Here is a 23,351-nt window from a genome sequence, read left to right on the forward strand (position 1 = left end):
TATATATATATATATATATATATATATATATATATATATATATATATATATATATATGCCTTGATCACTATAATTGTTGTTACCTTCCATATTTTGGTTAGTTTGGTAAGTAAGTTTATACATATGTATGTGTTAAAGGACTTAATACATTGTTATCATTAATACATAATAAGTTGTTGTCATTGTCATCTCTTACAAAACTAAAAAATTGCCATACATAACACATGCATCTACTTACTGCCTAACTTGACCAAAATACCCTTACACCTAAACTACTACTACCATTCCACCTGAACCTAACTAATTCCCACAACTTCACAATGCTTTAACCATAACATTGTGAACCATAAACCCCATCACTATCACCACCATCAAAAGCATGACCATCATAAGTAGCTCCACCTTTAACAGGTTTAAAATATCCAGTTGAACTTCTTTGTTGTTCTTGGCCTCCTCCGAAAGCTTCAAAACCTCCATTGCAAATGCTTTATTGTTGTTAGCCTCCTCCAAATCCATATGGAATTTCTACATAGTTTCCTTGTAGTAAGTGCTTGGCAGGGGTGGATCAAGCCATAAAAAAAAGCCGTATTTTTTTTGGAGTCCTGCACAACAATCACTTGTTCATAATGCTTCAACAAGACCACAAAAAATTACTTAATATTACCTGATAGTTTGGACACCCCCTGAATTTCCTCCATGGATTATCGACAGTTTTGGAGATCGAGAATATCGCATGTTCATCACAATCGCATCTCAAATCTTCAGACCAACGATTCCTTAAAGCCCACTCTTTGTAACCTTGTGTGTGCGTGTTGGAGGAGCTTACCATCTTTTTGATTTGAAGTTGGAGAGAAAAATCGACCCAAAACTACCTGCAACGTTCGACTAAGGAGTAAATCTGCTGAAACCGGCTCTTTGCCCTCAAACAATAACTCAAAGAAAATACTGTGGTCACATTAAATGAAAAATTAAATTCAGAGCTTTTTCCAGTTTAATGGCAAAAACATGGGACTTTTGTGATATTATTCTTTAAATATGGTGCAAATCCTGAAAATTAGGGTTTCATTATGGCAACCCTACTCGTCGAGTTAAGGCTCTCAACTTGTCGAGTAGACTTCAAGTCCCGCATCCAATAATTACGTTCCTACTCGACGAGTTTGGGGCCTCCAACTCGTTGAGTCCCTTTGCAAAAATGAGAAATTCATATTTAGAATACATACCGGGAACCGAACGTTACAAAAAGTTTGATAGCTAATAATGTAAAAAAAAAAAAAAAAAAAAAAAAAAAAAAAAAAAAAAAAAAGTTGTTTGGATATAAACCAAATGAAAAATTCATTGTTACCTACCTAATTCATTTTTCCAAATATAAACGATGGCTCTACCTGTGAAAGCCCAATTGAGCAACTATGCCCAATACGGCAATTCCCATGTTGGTACTGGACAAAATATGAACACTGGCTCTGCAATGTGACACGAGGAGAGAATATATAATCTGAGGTTCAGAGCCATACAATTTATATTATTTTTCCCAAATCATCTCCCACCTCTTCTAATTTCTCTATTACAATCGTTAAATTCCCAGACCTTTTAAACACGATGACCACCATTCACTTCCAATTACATTACATCCCTTCCATCCCATTTTGCTATCCCTCGTTCTCTGTTCGTAGACTGTGGACTGAGGCCGAGCAAATTAGCAATGGAGATGGCTGTCGGAATTCACAGTTATGTCACTCCCACAGTTAACCCTAATCACAGGAACTCCTCCTTTTCTTCACCGATCCTCAGAACCCAACTCCCTGTTGGTCGTACCTTATCTTCTTATTCTTCCTCCAACATCAAGTCTCCATCTTTTTCGCATTCAAGAAGAAACCCACTTCACAGTTTCATCAAATGCTCTGTTTCTGAAGCTGAGGCACCTGAAACTGCCTCTGGTATAATTTCATATGTATACGCTTGTTTCTCTGTGCTTGGTTGCCTTTAATTTCATTAGTTTTTTTAGTTTTTAATGTTCATAAACTCGTATTTGGTTGAAGTCCACACAAATTTTCCTGTTTATGATCATAAACATAGCTATCTTGTTATTTGATCAAGGGTTAAATGCAATAAATAGCAACATATTTTCATGAAGTGAACAAGTTTTGTGTGTTTTTAAACTTTTTGGTACTTTATTTATTCAGAGAATAAGGTTGCATTAGTGAGGAGAAACGACATAAGGAATATAGCAATTGTTGCTCATGTAGATCATGGAAAGACAACTCTAGTGGATGCTATGTTGAAACAAGCAAAGGTAAGCATAATATTCATTCACTTTCACTTCTATTACTTTTACATGTTCATAATTTAATGATTGTGTAAATACTAAATATAAATAGCACAACTAACCAACCTCCACTGTATGTCTTCTTAACCTAACAAACAACAATGACTGCTTTATTTAGTTGTTATTACCTGTTGGGGATATTCTCATGGTAATGAACTAATAGTCTAATACTAATTTATTCCAGGTATTTCGTGATAATCAAGTTGTAGAAGAAAGAATAATGGACTCAAATGATTTGGAACGTGAAAGGGGGATTACAATCCTCAGTAAAAACACATCAATTACTTATAAAGATACAAAAATGAATATTATCGACACTCCTGGCCATTCTGACTTTGGAGGTGAAGTAGAACGTGTCCTCAATATGGTGGAAGGAATTATTTTAGTGGTAATTATTCTCAAGAAATAACAAACTACTTCCATTGATTTGTTGATTATTGCATCCTGCTTTCATTTTTCCATATTACATGATGCTTGTTTATCAGGTAGATTCTGTTGAAGGCCCAATGCCACAAACAAGATTTGTTTTGAAGAAAGCTCTTGAATTTGGTCATGCTGTTGTTGTTGTTGTCAATAAAATCGATAGACCATCTGCACGTCCGGATTTTGTCATCAACTCCACTTTTGAACTTTTCATTGAACTAAATGCATCCGATGAACAAGTATGTTACATGATAAATACGTTTATATCTGTATCTATATTCTATAATATAACAATCTCATTTATCGTGTAGTGTGATTTTCAAGCTGTATATGCGAGTGGCATAAAGGGAATGGCTGGACTTTCTCCTGATAATTTGGCAGATGATCTTGGACCACTTTTTGAGACCATAATTCGATGCATACCAGGCCCAAAAATCAAGAAAGATGGATCACTTCAAATGCTTGTAACTTTTTTTTTTTACTTCTCTCATTATGCTATCATACATAACACTATATTATAATGGCTAATGAATGTTGTTTAACTATATTTAGGTCACAAGCACAGAATATGATGAGCACAAAGGGAGGATAGCTATTGGACGATTACATGCAGGGGTTCTGACTAGAGGCATGGATGTTCGGGTAAGTCTGATTTATACTCAACTTCAACACATTGTCTAAATGGGTTTCGTTTTTTTTTTTTTTTTTTATAAAAAGTTAGTAACAAAGTTTTTGTGTTCTTCATAATTATGTTGTATAAACATGATCTCAGATATGCACAACCGAAGATTCATGCAGATTTGGAAAAGTTAGCGAACTGTTTGTATTTGAGAAGTTTTACAGGGCACCTGCAGAAAGTGTTGAGGCTGGTGATATTTGTGCTGTTTGTGGTGTTGGTGATGTTCAGGTAAAGGCGTATATGTAGATGAAAGATTTTCTATTCATGTAGAAAATTGTAGAGATTAATTATTAATATTTTTTTAATCAGATTGGGGAGACGATTGCTGATAAAAACGATGGGAAGCCATTGCCTGCTATTAGGGTTGAAGAACCAACTGTAAAAATGGCTTTCTCTATCAATACTTCACCTTTTGTTGGTCGCGAGGTATATGAAAATGATTAAATTATATATATTTATATGCGCATCATTTGAACAATTGAAAAATATATATTTTCTTTTCAATTAGGGGAAGTATGTTACAAGTAGAAATTTAAGAGATAGACTTTATCGTGAGCTTGAGAGGAATTTGGCCATGAAAGTTGAAGATGGTGAAACTGCAGATACTTTTCTTGTTAGTGGACGTGGCACTTTACATCTCACTATACTCATAGAGAACATGTAAGACACGTCATTACTTCAATTCTACATTTCTAAAATCTTTTATTTTTTTTTATTAACAAATAATAATTCTTTTAGGCGAAGGGAAAACTTTGAGTTCATGGTGGGCCCTCCGAAAGTAATAAACAAAAAAGTGGACGATAAGGTGCTCGAACCTTACGAGGTAATAATATATACACACACTCTCTCTCTCTCTTCTTACTTTATTTTAATTTTTATTATTATTAATATTTTAATATTACACGCAGATTGCGACTGTAGAAGTGCCTGAAGTACACATGGGTTCGGTTGTTGAACTTCTTGGAAAAAGGAAAGGGCAAATGGTTGATATGCAAGGCCTTGGGTAAGCTCAAAGTTTTCTGTTTTACATTGTTTCCAAATATTATTTTTTAATAATAATAATGACTTTACATTTTTTTTAATCAGGTCCGAAGGAACGACACTATTGAAATACAAAATTCCGACCCGTGGGCTTCTTGGGTTGAGAAATGCAATTTTAACAGCTTCCCGTGGGACCGCGATTCTGAACACAATATTTGACAGTTACGGCCCGTGGGCCGGTGATATGTCGACCCGTGATCTTGGATCCCTGGTAAGTCAAATGGGGAAAATACAAAAAATACAGAAGCCACTAGTGTTTTATTGGAAATTTATTTATTTTTGTAGGTTGCATTTGAAGATGGAACCACAACCTCGTATGCTCTTGCTAGTTCTCAAGAACGAGGGCAGTTGTTTGTCAAACCTGGAGCAGAAGTTTACAAAGGCCAAATTGTTGGCATTCATCAACGACCTGGTGACTTGTCCCTCAATGTATGCAAAAAGAAAGCTGCTACTAATGTTCGTTCCAATAAAGAAGTGTCAGGTAAGAACCGTTAATAACCTCTGAATCAAATTTAACCCATGATGAAAGTTATCAACCACAACTCAAACTCTAATTGTTTATAATGCAGTTGTTCTTGACACGCCGATGGATTATAGTCTTGATGACTGCATCGAGTACATTCAAGAAGATGAGCTGGTTGAAGTTACTCCAAAAAGTGTCCGGATGTCAAAAAATCCAAAGATCAACAGAAAGGGGCGTTGATCAAGATCTGAAGGTGGCACTTTTGGGTGATCTACTTTCATTGCGAGGATTTTTGTGCTAAAGTTTCCTCATAGTATATAGAAAATTTTTTAGTTCGTTAGATATCAAAACGAGTATATGACTATTGTGAAATAACCCGAGAAATATAATGTGTAGTGGTAAAAAATTGATGGCAAGAGCCGAAATATGTTTGGATTTTGACTTCATATAGGTTATCTACAAAATCACATACAATTTGTGGGTAAATATCACATTGCCTAATGCGGTTTTGACCCTTTGTCATTGCTATTTGAATAGGGTATAATGTATTCTTTCAAAATCAAACCAAATAAAAAACAGAGAATGACTATTGGTTAAAATGACCATAATCGAGTATGTGTCACCAAAGGTTTCCTAGTACTCTTAACAAAATGATCATTCAATTCGTAAACATATGCCGTGCATCCGCAATACAATTTTTTTGACATAAAATATATTTCCATACTGCTCGTGAGATTCCTAACTTCACAAAATTTGGTTATTCCGCATGCAATGATTTCACCATGAATTACTAAATGTATTTCCTTAATTTATTGCGGAGGCTTTTTTATTCACTAACTAGGTTAATACTTGTGGGTACCACGGTTATAAAATAAATTAAATATTTATTGTAATAAATTAGGCAACAGATATTACAAATCAATTTTTTGCTGACGTGTTTCATCCGTGTAAAAGGGAAGAATGAATTAGTGGAAATGTAATTAATGAGGAAAAACCAATAGCTGACAAGTGGCAAATAATTAATTTCAAGCTTTAATTGATTGATATGTGGTAAATTTGCTACTCTTTTATTAGGTACGGATATATATATATATATATATATATATATATATATATATATATATATATATATATATATATATATATAAGTTCAAATGAGAACCACTAAAGGTTAAGAACCTAAGAACCACTCATATTACATATGTTAGATCTGATACCATTTCTTCACTATTCTTCCGAGACAAAATAAATATCCTTTCACCTCCTACAACCATCTCCGATGAACACCACCACATCCACCATTATCGACGGTTGCCTCACCACTGTTACCGCTGACGACGACACCTCCACTTCGTAGCCTTTGACCATCGGCGATAACACTCAAATACGTCATTGAAGTTTCAGATCTGGAACCCTTCTCTTTGTTGTTGTTGTGGTGAACCCATGGGCGGATCTTTTCAAGGGCTAGGGGGGTTGTGGCCCCCCCTGATTTTTTTGGCATTAATAGTCCCTATGCTTTAACTTTATACATATTTAGTCCAAAAATATAAAATTTTGACTACGGCCCCCCCTGTTCACCAATTTTTATATAAATTGTGTTTTCGCCCCCCTCCCCCCAAATGAAATATTGAAGCTCCGCCAGTGAACCGCCACAGTCATCGTCGTGTCCTCCTTCAATGACATATCTGCTCCGACGAGCCACCACTTTTTCTTCAGATCTGCTTTAGACAGCCGCCAAAACCACCAGATTTTCACTAAAATACGGTAGATCTCGAATGTATCAGATCTGGATCACGTCCTCATCTCGCCAACGAAATTAGATCTAAGATTTTCGTCAAATCTCTTCCCCTTCTTCTCCTCCGACGACTTCTTTCATGGTTACCAAATCTTTTCCGACTACTGTTTACGCGTCCCGGTGAGTTCAACACGACTATATGTGCTTTTTGGTCACGAGTTCTGGCAATCATTTCATGTGGTTTTCAAGCGTTATCGTTATCTTTAAAAACAAAATGTTAGATTTACAAGAAGTGATTTTCCGGTAATGTTATATTAAGCTGTGAATTTTGTGTATTAAACCGTGAATTTGTTATATTAAGCTGTGAATTTTGGTATTAAAAAGTGAATTAACTGTATTATACTTGTAAATGAGCTATGAATATATTGTATTAAATTGCAATTTTTTATATTTTAAGCTATATTAAATTCACAAATTAATACATAGACATGCTTCCATATATGAACGTATAAATGTAAACTTTAATTTGATAATATGGATGTGAATATATAGTTTTTGTGTATTAATCTGTGAATTTTATGTATTAAACTTATGATTGATTGTATTAAGAGTTTTAAGTTGATAATATAACTGTGAATTTAATACTTTTTGCTTATTAAGCTGTGAATTTATTGTAATAATTTGTAAATTTTATGTATTAAACTATGATTTTTGTGTTTTCAACTGTGAATTAACTACATTAAGTTGTGAATTTTTTGTTTAAACTATGAATTGACTATATTAAGCTCCTAATTTTGTGTATTAAACTGTGATTTTTGTGTATAAGACTTTAAATTGATTGCGTTAAGCTATGAATTTTCTGTTTAAACTGTGAGTTAATTATATTAAGTGAACTGATTGCAACTTTAAGTGATTTTTTTTATAAATTTTATGTTAAAATATAAATGATTTATGAATGAACTTCTGTATTAATGTTAGAATATGTTTATTTTTTATGTTGTATAAGTACATAAGAATGCATTAGTTTTTTTAATTGTTTTGTATTAAATTCAATATGAGTGAATTAATAGGTTTATTAAATTATGAATGTAGTATTTACCCTCTCATTACATGACTATATATGCAGATCTGATTTTCAAGAAAATATAGTTGCAATATTGGCATAGGTGGTCGGTGACAGCGTGTGCTAATGGTGGTGGTGGTAGAGTTTGGGTTTGACTTCATTAAATTTGTGAATTAGTGTAAAATAGATAGTATTAAGTTGTGAATTTTGTCTATTATACTGTAAATGGACTGTATAAATTTGCATTTTACATAAATTTTGGGTTAAAAATATAGAATGATGGTAAGAATGAAAATATTAGACCAAAAAAATATGATTTTATCATTTTCTTAACAGACAACAAAAATTAAGATTTTAACATATTTAGTAATATTCACAATAAATATATATATATATATATATATATATATATATATATATATATATATATATATATATATATATATATATATATATATATATATATATATATATATATATATATATATATATATATATATATTCTTTGAGTAAAAAAAAAACCCAAAGTATTTCTCCAAAACAAAATACAATGGGTTCGTGTACAAGTTTCTTCCTTGTGTTTTTAGTGTTTTATGTTGGTGAAATTACATCGGTTCCTCATGTATTCGAAGTGCATATTAGGAGTGGTCTGGATCTTCCGGGAAATAATCTGATTGTCGGGTGTTGGTCAGGAAATGACGATCTTGGAATTCATGTGCTCCTGCCGAATCAGGAGTATTCATGGAGATTTCGTGATCTGTTTTGGCCGGGTAAGCATTCGGTGTTTTGGTGTAAGTTCCAGTGGAATGATTTGTCAAACAAATTTCAGGTTATCAACACTGGATGGCCATCTCATTGTGGTAGCAGCAACGTTATTTTGCCAAAGGCGGCAGGTTGTAGAACATATAGATGGTTAGTGAGACCAAAGGGTTTTTTTTTAGCTGTCACCGATAAACCCATTCCTTCTGATTACGAATACAAGGCTCCATGGCAAAAATATTAATTTTGTATTCGATGTGATTGACGATAACCTCAATTAAACCATGCATCGAACAATAATATTTATTATAATTAAATATTCAATTATGCTATTTATGATCAACTTCTCCAACAACTTGATAAGATCTAGATCGTTTTGTGAGGCGTATTCTTTGTTAACTTTGAATCATCTTTACTATCCGTACGTACTCACGATCGAACAAATATAAGAAAAATGAACATCGCTTAATAAAGATTTGGGTGGGTGATAGCCTGATAGGTATTTTGATTGCAAGTGGTAATAAATATTGTATATTCGGGAAAGTTCATGAGCTGGTGATTATCGAAACTCGTATTTAATGCACGAACAATTGCAAGTTATTTTAAATACTTCCATTTATTAAAAAGTACAATGCGCAACAAATAATTATTAACTCATCAAACACATATAAAACCATAACCAAAAGTCAAAGCGATGAATAAATTGGAGTATTAGATAATGATTGTTTAATATTGAAAGGATTGCTCGTAGAAGAGGCGGCTTTGTTCCTTGACAAAAGATTGTGCAGGTCAGTTGAGGATATGATGGTATGTGGAGACTCCTTTTTTGGAGACATTCTGTGGCGTCCGACTTTCTTATCTATTCGTTTCGGTGGTTTGGGTTTGTACTCGGCATACGAGGTCCTACGCATTTGTAACCTTGAGGGCCAAATCTTGGGCTTTACAATACCACATCTTACGTGACAGTGACATATGTGGTATGAACTCTGATTACCTATGGGTTATGACTCGTCTTCGCAATACGATTCTGTGATTTAACTGTAGTGGTTTCACTAATAAGGACACCGCCCCCCCTAAATCCCAAAAAGCATTGGCGTGTGCCCTTTTTAGCAAAATCGTCAAAGATATGGAAGGTAACTTCGACATGACTGTTAGACAAAAAGCAGTCTTTGAGTGTTTGCGGGTACATCATACTTGGGATTTTTTGCTAACTATCTATATTGATGGCCTTGGACAACTTATGTCTCATGTAGAGTACTGAACTATCCTTCGTTACTGTCTCATGATTCCACTATTCTCAATTGACGAGATATGCCTAGTTTGCCGCAAAGCATGTTTGGATACCTTTGGGGAACATGTTGTTCACTGTAGAGAGCTCCCTGGTTTCAAGTACAAACATGATGTGGTTAGAGATGTTCTCTTTGATGCTTGTCGGTGTGCTGGTATTTCTGCGAAGATAGAATGGCTAGTGAACTTTTTAACGGACCCGCAGGATGCAAGGTTCACACTTAGACCGGCTGACATTTTGGTCTCTGGATGGGCAGGATGGAAGCACACGTGTGTGGATCAGTCTCTCATCTCGTTGGTTTGAGGAGTGGGGGTTTCACAGCAGGGCATGCTGCTTTGAAAGTTGTTGCGTGCAAAGTGGCAAAACAAAGCGGCAAAGCACGAGAATGCATGTATAGAAAATCAACATGTTTTGTACATTTTGCATTTGATATATTTGGTTTTTTCGCACTAGAGGCGGTGAAACTCCTTAATATAGTCCAACGGGTCAAGCATTCTAATGGCATATCTCCTAGATCCACAGATGTTGTTTTCAAAATAATTACTTTTGCCATCCAGAAAGGGCTAGCGGCGCAGCTTGTTGCCCGTTTGCCTTCCATCGATATGTATTGATTTATATTAATCGAATTTTAAAATATAAAAAAAATAAAAAAATTCTTGTACAAAATATTGAAACTTGTTGGTGATTTACAACTATCAAAATATCTGCTAGTTTGTTTGATATATTTTGTAAACATTATATATATATATATATATATATATATATATATATATATATATATATATATATATATATATATATATATATATAGGTTTGGGTTCAACAAGGAACTGTTTGAAACCATGGAACCAAGGAACCATTGTAGATGGTTGGATCCAAAAAATACAGTGGCAGGATTTAGGTTGTTGTAACGCCCGCAAATCCGGGCTAGTCAAATTAGAGGCAATAGGGGTCGAAAACGACTTTTCGACAAAAGATTATTTAGAATAAATAATCTTAAACAAGTTGTAGAGTATGTTACAAGGTTTTCGTACATATAAAGAACGCCGAAATCCGAGTTATAACGAAGAAGTTATGACCCGTTGAAGTTTCGCGACGGAACCGGCACGATACCGGGAAGCGTAAATAGTGAATTTACGATAGAGCGAGATTTAGCCTTAGCGATCTAAACGAAAGTCGTAGAATATGTTAAACTAATAACGTCGATAAAAAGAACGCCCAAATCTGACTTCGTAGGAGGAAATTATGATTTTTCTAAGATTTAGCATCGTAGTGCACAGCCCGAAATCTGAATTTTAGATCGGTCGATTTTTAGCTGAAGGGATCTAAATGAAAGTTGTAGTACTCGTAAATACCAACACGTGGATATAAAGAACGTCAATAATAGAGCTCGTATGCGAAAGATATGGACGAAGCTTAGTCCCTACTTTTCGAGCGCGGCGAATTCGATACAGTTTTGTAAATCCGAGATAGAATGAGAATTAGTCAACGAGGTCTAAATGAGAGTTGAAGATCTCATTAATAGGAACTCAACGGTAAAAAGACAGACAAAAATGGGGCTCGTATGCAAAAGTTATGGACGAAGCTTAGTCCTTACTTTTCGAGCGCAGCGAATTCGATACAGTTTTGTAAATCCGAGATAGAATGAGAATTAGCCAACGAGGTCTAAATGAAAGTTGAATATCTCATTAATAGGAACTCAACGGTAAAAAGACAGACAAAAACGGAGCTCGTATGCAAAAGTTACGGACGAAGCTTGGTGACTACTTTACTATACACTTCCTATAAATACAAGGGTGAACTCCTCATATTTTCTTCACACCATAAGCCTCTCTTTCTCTCTCTAACTTCTCTCTAGCCTCCCTAAACCCCTCCCAAGTCTACGGAACCTCCCTAGCACGAGAAGAAAACCCCGGAGCGCCCGACGGCTCCGAGAAGAAAAGCTTTCGGCTTGGAAACGCTGCTCCAGCGAAGCCCGGTTTTTAATAAAAACTCGCTGTAAGTGAGCTACGCCTATACTATATTTAATATAGATTTTATTTAATTATAGTAACATTATTAGGACCTTAAAATAATTATTTGGGCTATTATTATGAGTTATATTGAGTGTTTTTAACGCTTATATAATAGTAATAATAGCTAGACTATTAATTAGTCGTGGTTAACGTTAAAAACTAAACCCTAGTGGTATTGATACTAGGTTTTGTCGAGGAAAATTGTTTTGAGATAACGAAGTGCTTTTTGAGTTCGAAATCACCACCTAATCAGGTGAGTGCACAGTCCCTTTCATCTTACACATAGATATGAAGTATTTTATATAAACTACGTGCTATGTGTGCATATTATCTGAATACTTGCTGTCTATGCTGGATGAACGTTTTATACATGTTTTAAATGATTTAAACTGTATACGTATTTTATATACACGAATATGTTGGGTATGATGATGGGTAGATGAATGATGAGAGATAGAAGATGACGTGAGTATACATTGGCAGCTATAGACTTAGTGCCTATGGGACAAACACCGGTAGCTATGGACTTAGTACCTGTTAGACGTTGGTAGCTATGGATTTAGTACCTGTTGGGAATTGGTAGCTATGGACTTAGTACCTATTATTTAGACACTGGTAGCTATGGATTTAGTACCTGTAGGAATTGGTAGCTATGGACTTAGTACCTGTTGAGCACTGGTAGCTATGGATTTAGTACCCGGTGAATAGACTATAGCAGCTATGGAATTAGTGCTTTACGAACGAATATCAGCAGCTATGGATTTAGTGTCAGTCCTATAACCCTGGAAGTAAGGGAATTTGGAATAACGAATGCAGAATAGATGACTCTTAGGAGTAAAGAAGATAACGGGGATGGGTAATTGGGTTAATTGTTTGATGATTGAACATAACAATTATATTATTGTGGGTTGAAAACCCTATGTACTCACCAAGTTTCTCAACCTGACCCACTCAGTTTATTTACATCACAGGTGGCGATATGAAGTGACATTACATTGAGAGATTTAAAGAGATGTAGATCACTAGTGTAAATAATTGTAAGTTCTGTTTATGCTTATGTTTCTGTATTAACGATGACATCCCAAACGTTTTAAGATGAATAAAAATACGTTTCTTCGAAAATGTTTTAATAACATATTTATCGTGTTTTTCTGGGAACAAATTTCGCAACCTTTTTATAAAATGAAGTACTCTGATTTTTATAAAGCATAAACAAAATCGGTCTTTTCTGGCCGTGATTTTGGGGATGTCACAGTTGTAAACTATAAATAAAAACATAGATGTAGCTGATTGTAAAAGTACACAAAATTTTAGGGGGCAATTTCGTAAAACTGAAACATTTTAACATTTAGGCGTTTAACACCGTTAGTCTCAATTACATTGTCTCGGTCAAATTGATTTTACCCTCAATGAAAGCGATCATTTACTTCACTATACTCTGAAGATCGATGATTGATTCAGACGATATTAACTGTGAATCTTGCCACAAAGTTCGAAAAATGAATCTAGAATGTATATTCGACTTCTATTCACTCATACTCCGATTATCTCATTTAATGATTCCAAATCAAAATGTTTGATTTCTGAAATTTCAAAACCTAAAATCTAAATTACTTGTTACAGTATATATTCGATCAATCTATGAAGAACGTTCTATTTACGAAATCGTTTTTACACTTTTAAACAAAATTCAAACCCTCGGAAACTTTGGTGAATTTCTATAAAAATCGAAAACCTAATGAGTTAAATTTCTTAAAATCATTTAGGAAATAGTCAATATTTAAGTTGTTTGCTAAAATTTGTGAATCGAAATCATTTATGAGTTTATTCATTAAATTGAAAACCTAATTTCATATTCTGAATCACTTTTGTAGTTCATAGAATTGCAAAATCACATTTAGAATTTGTGATTGATATGTTTAAAACATTATCATTGTTATATATAACAAATTATGATAGTTTTCTTAATATTTATATTTAGATGCATCAATTAATCATTAATTTGGAAATTATATGTATAAATCATAACTTTCATATCATGAAAACACATGTTTAACTTAATTTTTTAAACATAAAATGAAGAAAAGAAGAATGAAAAAAAAAAGGATAATAAGAAAAGAGTGAAAATGACAAGAAATGTTAAAGATGTTCAACCTACAACTACAGGTTAGAGCATTCACATTGAAATTATCTAGTAATATACTACAAACCTATTTAAATACAAATTTACATGGTGAATCTTTGATATGGATAACTGTTCACATTGTGAATTTGCTCAAAATGATTTTGCAAAGCTTCTTATCACTCTCACTTGATACACTATGCACACAAACACATGCTAAGTTTTACCATGTGTTTCATTTAAAAAAATTTGTTGGTGATATCATAATGCCTTGAAATGCAAAAAAGCAAAATTCACATGATGAACCTTAACTGAATTTAGAATGAGACACAAATTCACATGGTGAATCTTTGATATGGATAACAGGCACACAGATTCATATTGTGAATTTGCTCAAAGTGGTTTTGCAAAGCTTATTATCACTCTCACTTGATACACTATGCACACAAACATATGCTAAGTTTCATCATGTGTTTCATTTATAAAACTTTGTTGGTGATATCATAATGCCTTGAAATAAAAAAAAAAAAAAAAAGGAAGCAAAATTCACATGGTGAACCTTAACTAAATTTGAATGAGACACAAATTCACATGGTAAATCTTTGATGTGGATAACAGACACACTGATTCACATTGTGAATTTGATTAAAGTGGTTTTGCAAAGCTTTTTATCACTCTCGCTTGATACACTATACACACAAACACATGCTAAGTTTTACCATCTGTTTCATTTATAAAATTTGGTTGGTGATATCATAATGCCTTGAAATGCAAAAAAGCAGAATTCACATGGTGAACCTTAACTGAATTTGGAATGACGTGAAAATTCACATGGTGAATCTTTGATGTGGATAATAGGAAAACATATTCACATTGTGAATTTGCTCAAAATGGTTTTGCAAAGCTTCTTATCACTCTCACTTGATACACTATACACACAAACACATGCTAAGTTTCATAATGTGTTTCATTTATAAAATATGGTTGGTGATATCATAATGCCTTGAAATGCAAAAAAGAAAATTTCACATGGTGAACCTTAACTGAATTTGGAATGACATGAAAATTCACATGGTGAATCCTTGATGTGGATAATAGGAAAACAGATTCACATTGTGAATTTGCTCAAAGTGGTTTTGCAAAGCTTCTTATCACTCTCACTTGATACACTATGCACATAAACACATGCTAAGTTTCACCATGTGTTTCATTTATAAAATTTGGTTGGTGATATCACAATGTCTTGAAATGCAAAAAAAAAAAAAAAACAAAAAACAAAAAAACAAAAAAAAAAAACAAAACAAAACAAAACAAAACAAAAAAACAAAAATAAAAACAAAATTCACATGGTGAACCATAACTGAATTTGGAATGACGTGAAAATTCACATTGTGTAGTTGAAGGTTCAATAAAGTTTACAAAAAAACAACAAAAAGAACTATAGAGGAAATTGTTGATAAGTTAAGAAGAAGGAAGAGAAGAGTTCAAAAGATGAGAAGATTCACAAAAGAAAACAAAAAAGTTAATGAAGGAAGATAAGGCTGCTTTTAAGACACCGGAAAAGAAAACAACACAAAGTAAGTATTTATAAAATTATAATTGAATTTAATAGTATATAATCAATTCTTATTAAAAAAATTAAAACATGAACAAAAATCAGGAGTCCAATACTTAAAATGTTTGAATATTCAAAATTTGTGACTCATATTAAATCTATAATAGCCTTGTAAAGAAAGAATCTGATAAAAAAGAAATAGGTTTTTTTATTACTATTCAAATGTTTAATTATTATATAATATATATTATTGTAAGAAACTTACAAAAATTAATACCTAACAGGCAAAAGAAAAAGAAATATGAAAGTTACAGTGCAACAAAAAGATACTTTGGAAGTATTCAAAGAAAAAAGGGCAAAAGTTCCAATAAATCAAAATGAGAAAGTATCTTTGAGAACAAGAATGAGCCCAAAGAAATTTTATGATATTGTTAAATCTTTAAACAAAGAACAAAAAAAGTTGTTAGAGATAGGGGTGTCAATTTATGACACGGTACGACAAAAATACACGACACGAAACGAAATTGGGACGAAATCAAAATTCGAATTCGTTTTCGTGTCGTGTTCGTGTCAAGTATAAAAAACACGATGCCGTGTCGTGTCGTGTTCGTGTTTACAAATCCACACGAAATTGACACGATTGAGCATGTGTTTTTCGTGTTTGTCGTTTTTATCGTGTTATATATGATTAAATATGAATTAAATAAAATAACAGTTATGTAATATTATCTTTGTCGTGTCGTGTCGTGTTGTCGTTTTTTAATTGGTTCGTTTTCGTGTTAGTGAAAAAAAAACACGACATCATGTCGTGTTGTGTTCGTGTTACAAAAAACATTGTCGTGTCGTGTCGTTTCAGACAAAAACACGACACAACGACCCGATTTGACAGGCCTAGTTAGAGATATGGGATTAGGATCGTTGCTTAGAATTGTAGCTAACGGAATAACTAGGAAAATTGAACAATTTGGTGTTAAATCATTTAATCCGTAAGATATGAAGATGCATCTACCCAAAGGAAACATAGATATAACACCAGCTCGTGTTCATGATTTGCTTGGAATTCCTGTAGGTGGAAAAGATATATAAAAAACTGATCAATGTGAAGGGAAAAAATTACTGGATTGGAAGCAGCAATACAACTACAAGGTTATGAGACCATCAGATGTTGAAGAGAGGATTAAAGAATCTACGGATTCAGGGATTATATTCAGAACAAATTTGCTTATAGTGTTTGTAAATACATTGTGTGAACAAAATAAGAATGACATTCAATAACTAGCTCACACACAAAAGAGTCACAAAAAATCAATGGGTCAAAAAGGAAAACATGACCCATACTCCAAGCATGGCATCAAAACTTGGATAAAGACCAAATCCAAACCACTACAATGTCACCTTGACCTGGCAATTCATAAAGTTGCAAGCTTTAAGAGATCCATCCATTGCATCATCCAAGAATAAGGAGAAAAATGGACAAAACTCATGATCTAGCTACATAGAGGAATAAAAATCGGATCTTAGACACTTACAAAGGTCCAGAAGAGGGTCAAACTAAAGATGAGAGCTTTTCTTGCTAGATCCTTGCTTCCTTCTTCTAACTTTCTTCTTCTTTTGTTCCAAAAATACTACACTAACAAACAAATGAAAGGGAAGGATAATTAGGGTTCACAAGGGACGATATGAGGGCTTGGAGGCGGATAAAAGATCATCCCTAGGGACTTAACGAGATTATATAGGGTGTAAAACTGTAAAATTTAAGGTTTCTCATCCAGCCGCTATAAGTAGCCAATTCCTTCTAACATAAAAGATACTCTCACATGCCTTCTTATTACATGAAAGCGCGATGTATATAGTCTTTCAATCTCATGGAAAATAAAGTCTCTCTCATCTTAGACCTACATGTATCCATTATCTCTTGTGTGATGATAAATATTCTAAGGTCTAGATTCACTGAATTAGGTGTCCATTATGGGTTTTAAGGACTCGATTAGATTGGGATGTTCTCTACCTGTAACAACATAAGCTTCAAATAAAATTCTAAAAAAATGAAAACTCATACTTAAAGAAAACAACAGTTCAATTTATCTTACAAACATAACATTGAACAAGTTGTAACACAACTAATATCTCTCTCTAAATTTGGCCTTAGTCCTTAAGCTACAATCGAACCAAAATAGAAATGCACATGAAAGAACATGTTTTTATCTTTAATATTGTTTTTAACGATGGATGCATTGAAAAACAAGAAAATGCTAGATAAGACAGTACAAAAGCAAGAAACATTACAAATTACAAGCACCAAAAGGAAAAACGCACTACTTAAGCCAACAAATAAATTTAAAGGAATACACTTAAAATAGTTAAATGTGTTTAGTTGAATATCATCTATCATCATAAGATAAGAGCATCTTTTCTAAATGAACACCAAGTTATTGTAAGCGGCCGAAATCAATTAAAATTGATATAAGCAACCTTTTTTTTCTCTCGAATCGGAGCCTTCGACACATTAAGGAACTCAACTTTTTGGAAGGAGAGGATGACATCGAATCACACCAATGAAAAAACCAATTTCAAACATTCAAAGAGAAATCACACCTAAAAATATGGTTCACGTCTTCCTCCTCGATACCATAGAACGAACAGGTTATAAAGCATAAAACCATTCCTCTAGCCAAATTATTACTCGCAGATGGAATATTGTTTAATGAAAAAAGTTCCAAACAAAATAGTTAATCTTCATTGGTACCCACTTGATCCAATTAAAGCCACACACCCAATCTAAATCATCCATCTTCGCAACCATCAAGGTCCTCAACGAGTGCACCAAAAACTACCCCAACACCTCAGACTTTCATAACGAAGTGTCTGAGGAACTCAAAAGATTAGTCTCAATAACAACCCTTGTCAAAATTTCCATCTCAACAACCTCCATGCCTCATCTCATACTTCTCTTCCATAACTCCTGAAAAACAGTTTTCGAACCACCAAATAACGTCTCTGAAACCCTACAATTTTTTCTGATTTCAAGCTTGTATAACTTTGGGAAAGAGTCTTTTAAAATAAGGTCATCACACCACTTAGTTATACAAAAATGATTATGATTACTAGCTCCCATTTTTCTATAAAATAGATCCTCAAGAGACAAATCCCACTCCTCAAGCTCCACATTGCTTTTACAAATATTAAACAAAGTAACACCAATACCATATCTAGCTAACGACTTCCCATCAATACATTTTAAATTGTGTAAGGCCTTAATACAAGGAGTTCAAATGGAATTATTTTCAACTTTTAAATGCAACCACTATTTTACAAGAAGGTCAATATTTAAGGATCTAATACACCTCACTCGAAGCCTGACTTTTTGCTTAGGATTTGAGGTAACATCCTAAAGTTCAAGACTAGGTTCTTCAATGAATAAAGTAAATAAAAATATGGTGATTTATATAAATAAATCATTATGGGATATTCATATCGTTAATTGATTTGAAGTTTGGAAAGTTAAAAGTAGAAATAACAATACTTTAAAGTTAAAGGGCAAAAGTGTCAACTTAGAGAAATGAGTTTACCAAAGGGTTGACCCGCTTAATGAAAGATGGACCACCAAGTTCATAAAATGTATGAGGAACGACTTATTATGTCAAAACTTGAGTTAAAATCAAATATATTGAGGTTTTGTGGGTTTTGGCCAAAACAAGTAAACTTAAGAGACTAAATGTAAAAAAGTAGGGAAATAAGATGCACACACTCCTCACTCCCTCATTCTAGTCGTGTTTTGAAAATCAAGAGATCTTTAATGGAGATTTCTTCATCCTTTTCCATCTAGGGTTTGATTTAAGTGGTGAATTGAGAAACCAAGCAAAGAAGGGAAAAACAAAGGTTTGCAAGGTAAAATCTATTTCCTTTTAGCCTAGAAATCGAGTTTTTGAAGTGGGTAAAACCCCAATATTTATTTTTATGGGATTCAATGATTAGGGTTTGGTTTTCTAACCTCCTTTGAGTGGTTTCCATGGTTCAAATCTCAATCCAATCATCCCATTAATGGATTTAATGATTTAGGTAAAAAAATTTCCATGAACCCTGGAAAACCTAATTTTTGGATATTTCATTTGATGAAATAGGATTGGATTCTATGAACAAAATGATGATTGATAACAAAAAGTCCAATTTTAATGCTCAAAATCATCCATGGTGGTAGAATCAAGTATAAACATGAAATTGTATTTTTAGGGGAAATTATGATGAAAACATTGGAATACTTTGTATGTGAGCATTTGATGACCATATGATACTCATAAACATGATTTGATACTAATAATATGATTTGAATGCAAAAACATGAAAACTTGAATGATATCTAGTTTAATTTAACGAATATTTGGCCGTAAGGCATTTTGGGAATTTGTTATAGAATTGGACAATCCCTTTATTGTTAAGAGCTTGGTATGGGATTGGATTGGGTTACAACATGTTTAATACACATGACCATACCCAATGATGTATTAAATGATTTGGGAATAAGTCATATTGGTTAAAGAGTATTAGAGTGTAATAGTAAAATTGAGGATTTTATAGTTAAATTAAGCACTTACAATGGAATTGGTTATGGTTTTACTAGGCATCTATACACAAAAATTAGGAATTGGAGACATTAAATATAAAACCTAAGTGTACATGAACCTTAGATCTAGGTTTTACTATTATGGCAATGTACTTACAAAATTTATGAATTTGAACTATCAAAATAAGAAATTTACGAACCTTCCAAGTATAATCATATATACTTGTGTATCCTTGATGATGTTCAGTTCCTTTCCTGCTTTCGGAAGATCTAGCTCCCAAAGTAGGAATATCTGTAATGGCTCACACCTACAAGACTAAAACCCTAGAAACTTTTGGAGAGAGGGGGAGGGGGGAGAAAGAGAGAGAGAGAGAGAGAGAGGGGGAGAAAGAGAGAGAGAGAGAGAGAGAGAGAGAGAGAGAGAGAGAAAGGTTGGAAATACAAAATTTACAAGCTTGTAAAGAGAAATTTTGGTTTTTCTAAGGCCTAGAGGGTCATTATATAGCTATGGTAATTTTTAAATAAATGCTGATTTGACTCATTTGAATAATAAAATATAATCATGATTCAAATCTTTATCTTTATTTGTTACCTGAAAGATTCTAAAAGCCTTCTGGGACCTCTCTAGAACCATCGACCTATATGGATCATCCAAAATGTTCATTTTGTTCAACTATTAAACAATTAACATTCATCCCCTAAACCTTTAAATAAATCTAAATTAATTCTAATTAACTTTAACTAGATTCTAATTAATTTCTTAACCTGTAATAAATTAACAAACTATTTATATCACTTCATTAAATTTGTTTCTAGCTATTTTAGCTCTTCAGGGAAATCTACAAAGGACTTTTTTATTATTCTCAAAGTTATACCAATTTGTTATGACATTGGACACCTATTTCCAACAAATTAGTTGTGGTTTTATGTACTTAACAACATTCATATGAGTTTTCAATAAGTTGGGAACAAGATTTTTGAGTTTTAGAATGCTTAATTGAACAATAAACTACTTAACTGTAACACCCAATTCTAGGTATTTTGTAACACCTGTTCCAGGTATCATTTGCTTTTCTAAGTTATTTTAGGGTTTTAAACTGGAACTCGACGAGTTGGGGAGCTCCAACTCGTCGAGTAGAAATCAATTTTAGACGCGCGAATTAGGATCTACTCGACGAGTTGGAAGGCCCAACTTGACGAGTAGACACCCTAAAGAGAAACCTTAATTTTCAGGGATTTGTACCCTATTTAAAGAACTTATGGCTCATTTGTAGCCTCTCTCATCGTCCTTACAGCCCAAAGAAAACCTATTTTGATCCTTATACCTTCTTGAGTGTGAGAGAGAGCTTTGGAGAGTGGTTTTGGTGTGGTTGTGAAGGATTTTGAATCTTGAAGAAGGTGGATTAAACAGAGAAGCAGTAGATCCGACATCCACTCTGTATTGGCACCCGTCTTGAGGTATAAAGTTGCTACCTTGACCTTTATTTACTTAGATTTCATCCTATGGAAGTAAATGGTCACCTGATGGATTTGATGGGGTCCTGAGTCCCATCAAAAGTAGGGTGCTTCGTGTTGTCGAAGTCCCGATACTGAAAAGCCTGACTAGCTCCTACCTTTGCCGCCATTACAGCTGATACGACAGCCGCCTCAGTGAGGGCTGCATAACGCTCATCGAAATACTCCATCATGGCAGTCTTGATAGACCCAAACATCGTTGGTAACTGATCCTGGAACATCACATCAACCTTATCATGTAGGATCTCCCCGATCTTGGCGTCTATCTCGTCTGGCCCCATATGGCCGATAGTCTCGGGCACTGCTGGTGCCTCCTGATCCTGACGCAGATCCACTCACAAATCGTCGAGTAACCACCATGATGAAAATATACTAGGAATATATCAGATATTCCATATAATAATCTGGGAACCAACTCCCAACAAAACCCTAGTGATTGTGACTTCCTTGCTATGCGTATAGGTCCTGTGCTTTCAGTAGTACACGCCCATACTACCTTCCACGCCTACCCATATTTGTCTCAAGTATCATCAAAATGCCCTAACACTACACGTAAGTGTGGCATGCGCTCAATCCTCACCCCTAGAGGAAGGCTAAGTATCTCATAACCAACGGACTAATCCCAAACAACCCATCCATGAAACTTCCACCAACCCTGCAGCACTAGTGTATGCTAGCCATACATAACACTGGACCCTATAGACTTTTGAATACCTGATCCTACCCTAAGCCCTTCATCAAACAAGAATAGGAAATAAGGCCAAACCAAACATTCTCAGGCTATAAGATCTTAATTATGTACAACCGTAACACATACACTAAGAAACTACAGTAATGATGTCAATTTCATATAAGGAAAAACCCTAGGCTATCAAGAATCATATAATCATGCAATTCTTGAATATCCCTAGCCTAGTAATAGCATGTTGATCTAACATATCACAAAATCAAATAATACGTAAGGTATTTTGGGGTCTACTTACTGGATTCGGCTAATCGTATACTTGTAGCATCCTTTATTATTTTGAAAACCGTTTGAAAATCATTTTAAAATTCCTGTCCTCGATTTGAGATTGGATACACATGAGTGTTTCCTCCAATTCACTCAAACCAAGGCTCTGATAACAACTTGTAACATTCATAAAAATCATGCCAAATTTAAACTTTTTAAAACATTTAAAAACCAATGATTATTACAAAACTTGTTTTTAAAATAGTATAATGTCAGAGTATCCCATAATCAAATCATAAAAACATATGGAGATGTAAAATCACGCCTTCGCCTTCCCGTGATCATCAGAAGTACCTGAAACAAAATCAACAACTGTAAGCCCGAATCTTAGTGAGTTCCCCCAAAATACCAACGTCATACAATCATAATCATATCATCTAAACAAACAGTGTGCATAGTGAGCCTTCAGCCCGACTGGACCGCCTCGCAGGGCCTTCAGCCTATCTGGGCTGCTCCCGAGCCTTCGACATGTCTAGACAGCCTCGCAGTGCCTACAACCTATCCGGACCAATCGTCGGGCCTTCGACCTGACTAGACCGCCTCACAGGGCGTTCAGTCTATCCGGACCGCCCTGGGTATGTTGGCCTTCAGCACAAAGCAGGATTGCCTCAACCTAACCCCCAGTCAAACAATCATGTGCACATAAATATCATACTCTAGCATATATAACATTCAAACGGATCTAACAGATCACTAATTATAGCAACATCCTATAACCAGGATACAGACCTAACCGGTCACTAACATAGCATCATCTTATATACCAGGATACCGACCTAACCAGGTCACTAAGCATA

At 34.1% G+C, this 23,351-nt stretch overlaps 2 protein-coding genes across 2 annotated transcripts; both read left to right on the forward strand.

Annotated features, from left to right (window-relative positions):
* Positions 1 to 1,535: 1,535 nt before the first annotated feature.
* LOC145015096 (putative elongation factor TypA-like SVR3, chloroplastic) lies at positions 1,536 to 5,375 on the forward strand. The gene is made up of 14 exons (XM_078973547.1): positions 1,536 to 1,934; positions 2,181 to 2,290; positions 2,508 to 2,711; positions 2,809 to 2,985; positions 3,058 to 3,210; positions 3,299 to 3,388; positions 3,519 to 3,653; positions 3,735 to 3,851; positions 3,934 to 4,085; positions 4,164 to 4,248; positions 4,334 to 4,428; positions 4,512 to 4,677; positions 4,752 to 4,947; positions 5,036 to 5,375. Exons 1-14 carry the CDS (start codon positions 1,700 to 1,702, stop codon positions 5,167 to 5,169), a joined length of 2,049 nt encoding a protein of 682 aa, XP_078829673.1. The 5' UTR covers positions 1,536 to 1,699; the 3' UTR covers positions 5,170 to 5,375.
* Positions 5,376 to 8,277: 2,902 nt separating this feature from the next.
* Positions 8,278 to 8,730, forward strand: LOC145016087 (S-protein homolog 5-like). Its single transcript, XM_078974509.1, has one exon. It carries the CDS (start codon positions 8,278 to 8,280, stop codon positions 8,728 to 8,730), a length of 453 nt encoding a protein of 150 aa, XP_078830635.1.
* Positions 8,731 to 23,351: the final 14,621 nt, after the last annotated feature.

The sequence above is a fragment of the Lactuca saligna genome, chromosome 9, assembly GCF_052625555.1.
Source record: "Lactuca saligna cultivar CGN05327 chromosome 9, ASM5262555v1, whole genome shotgun sequence".
Classification (NCBI taxonomy): Eukaryota; Viridiplantae; Streptophyta; class Magnoliopsida; order Asterales; family Asteraceae; genus Lactuca; species Lactuca saligna.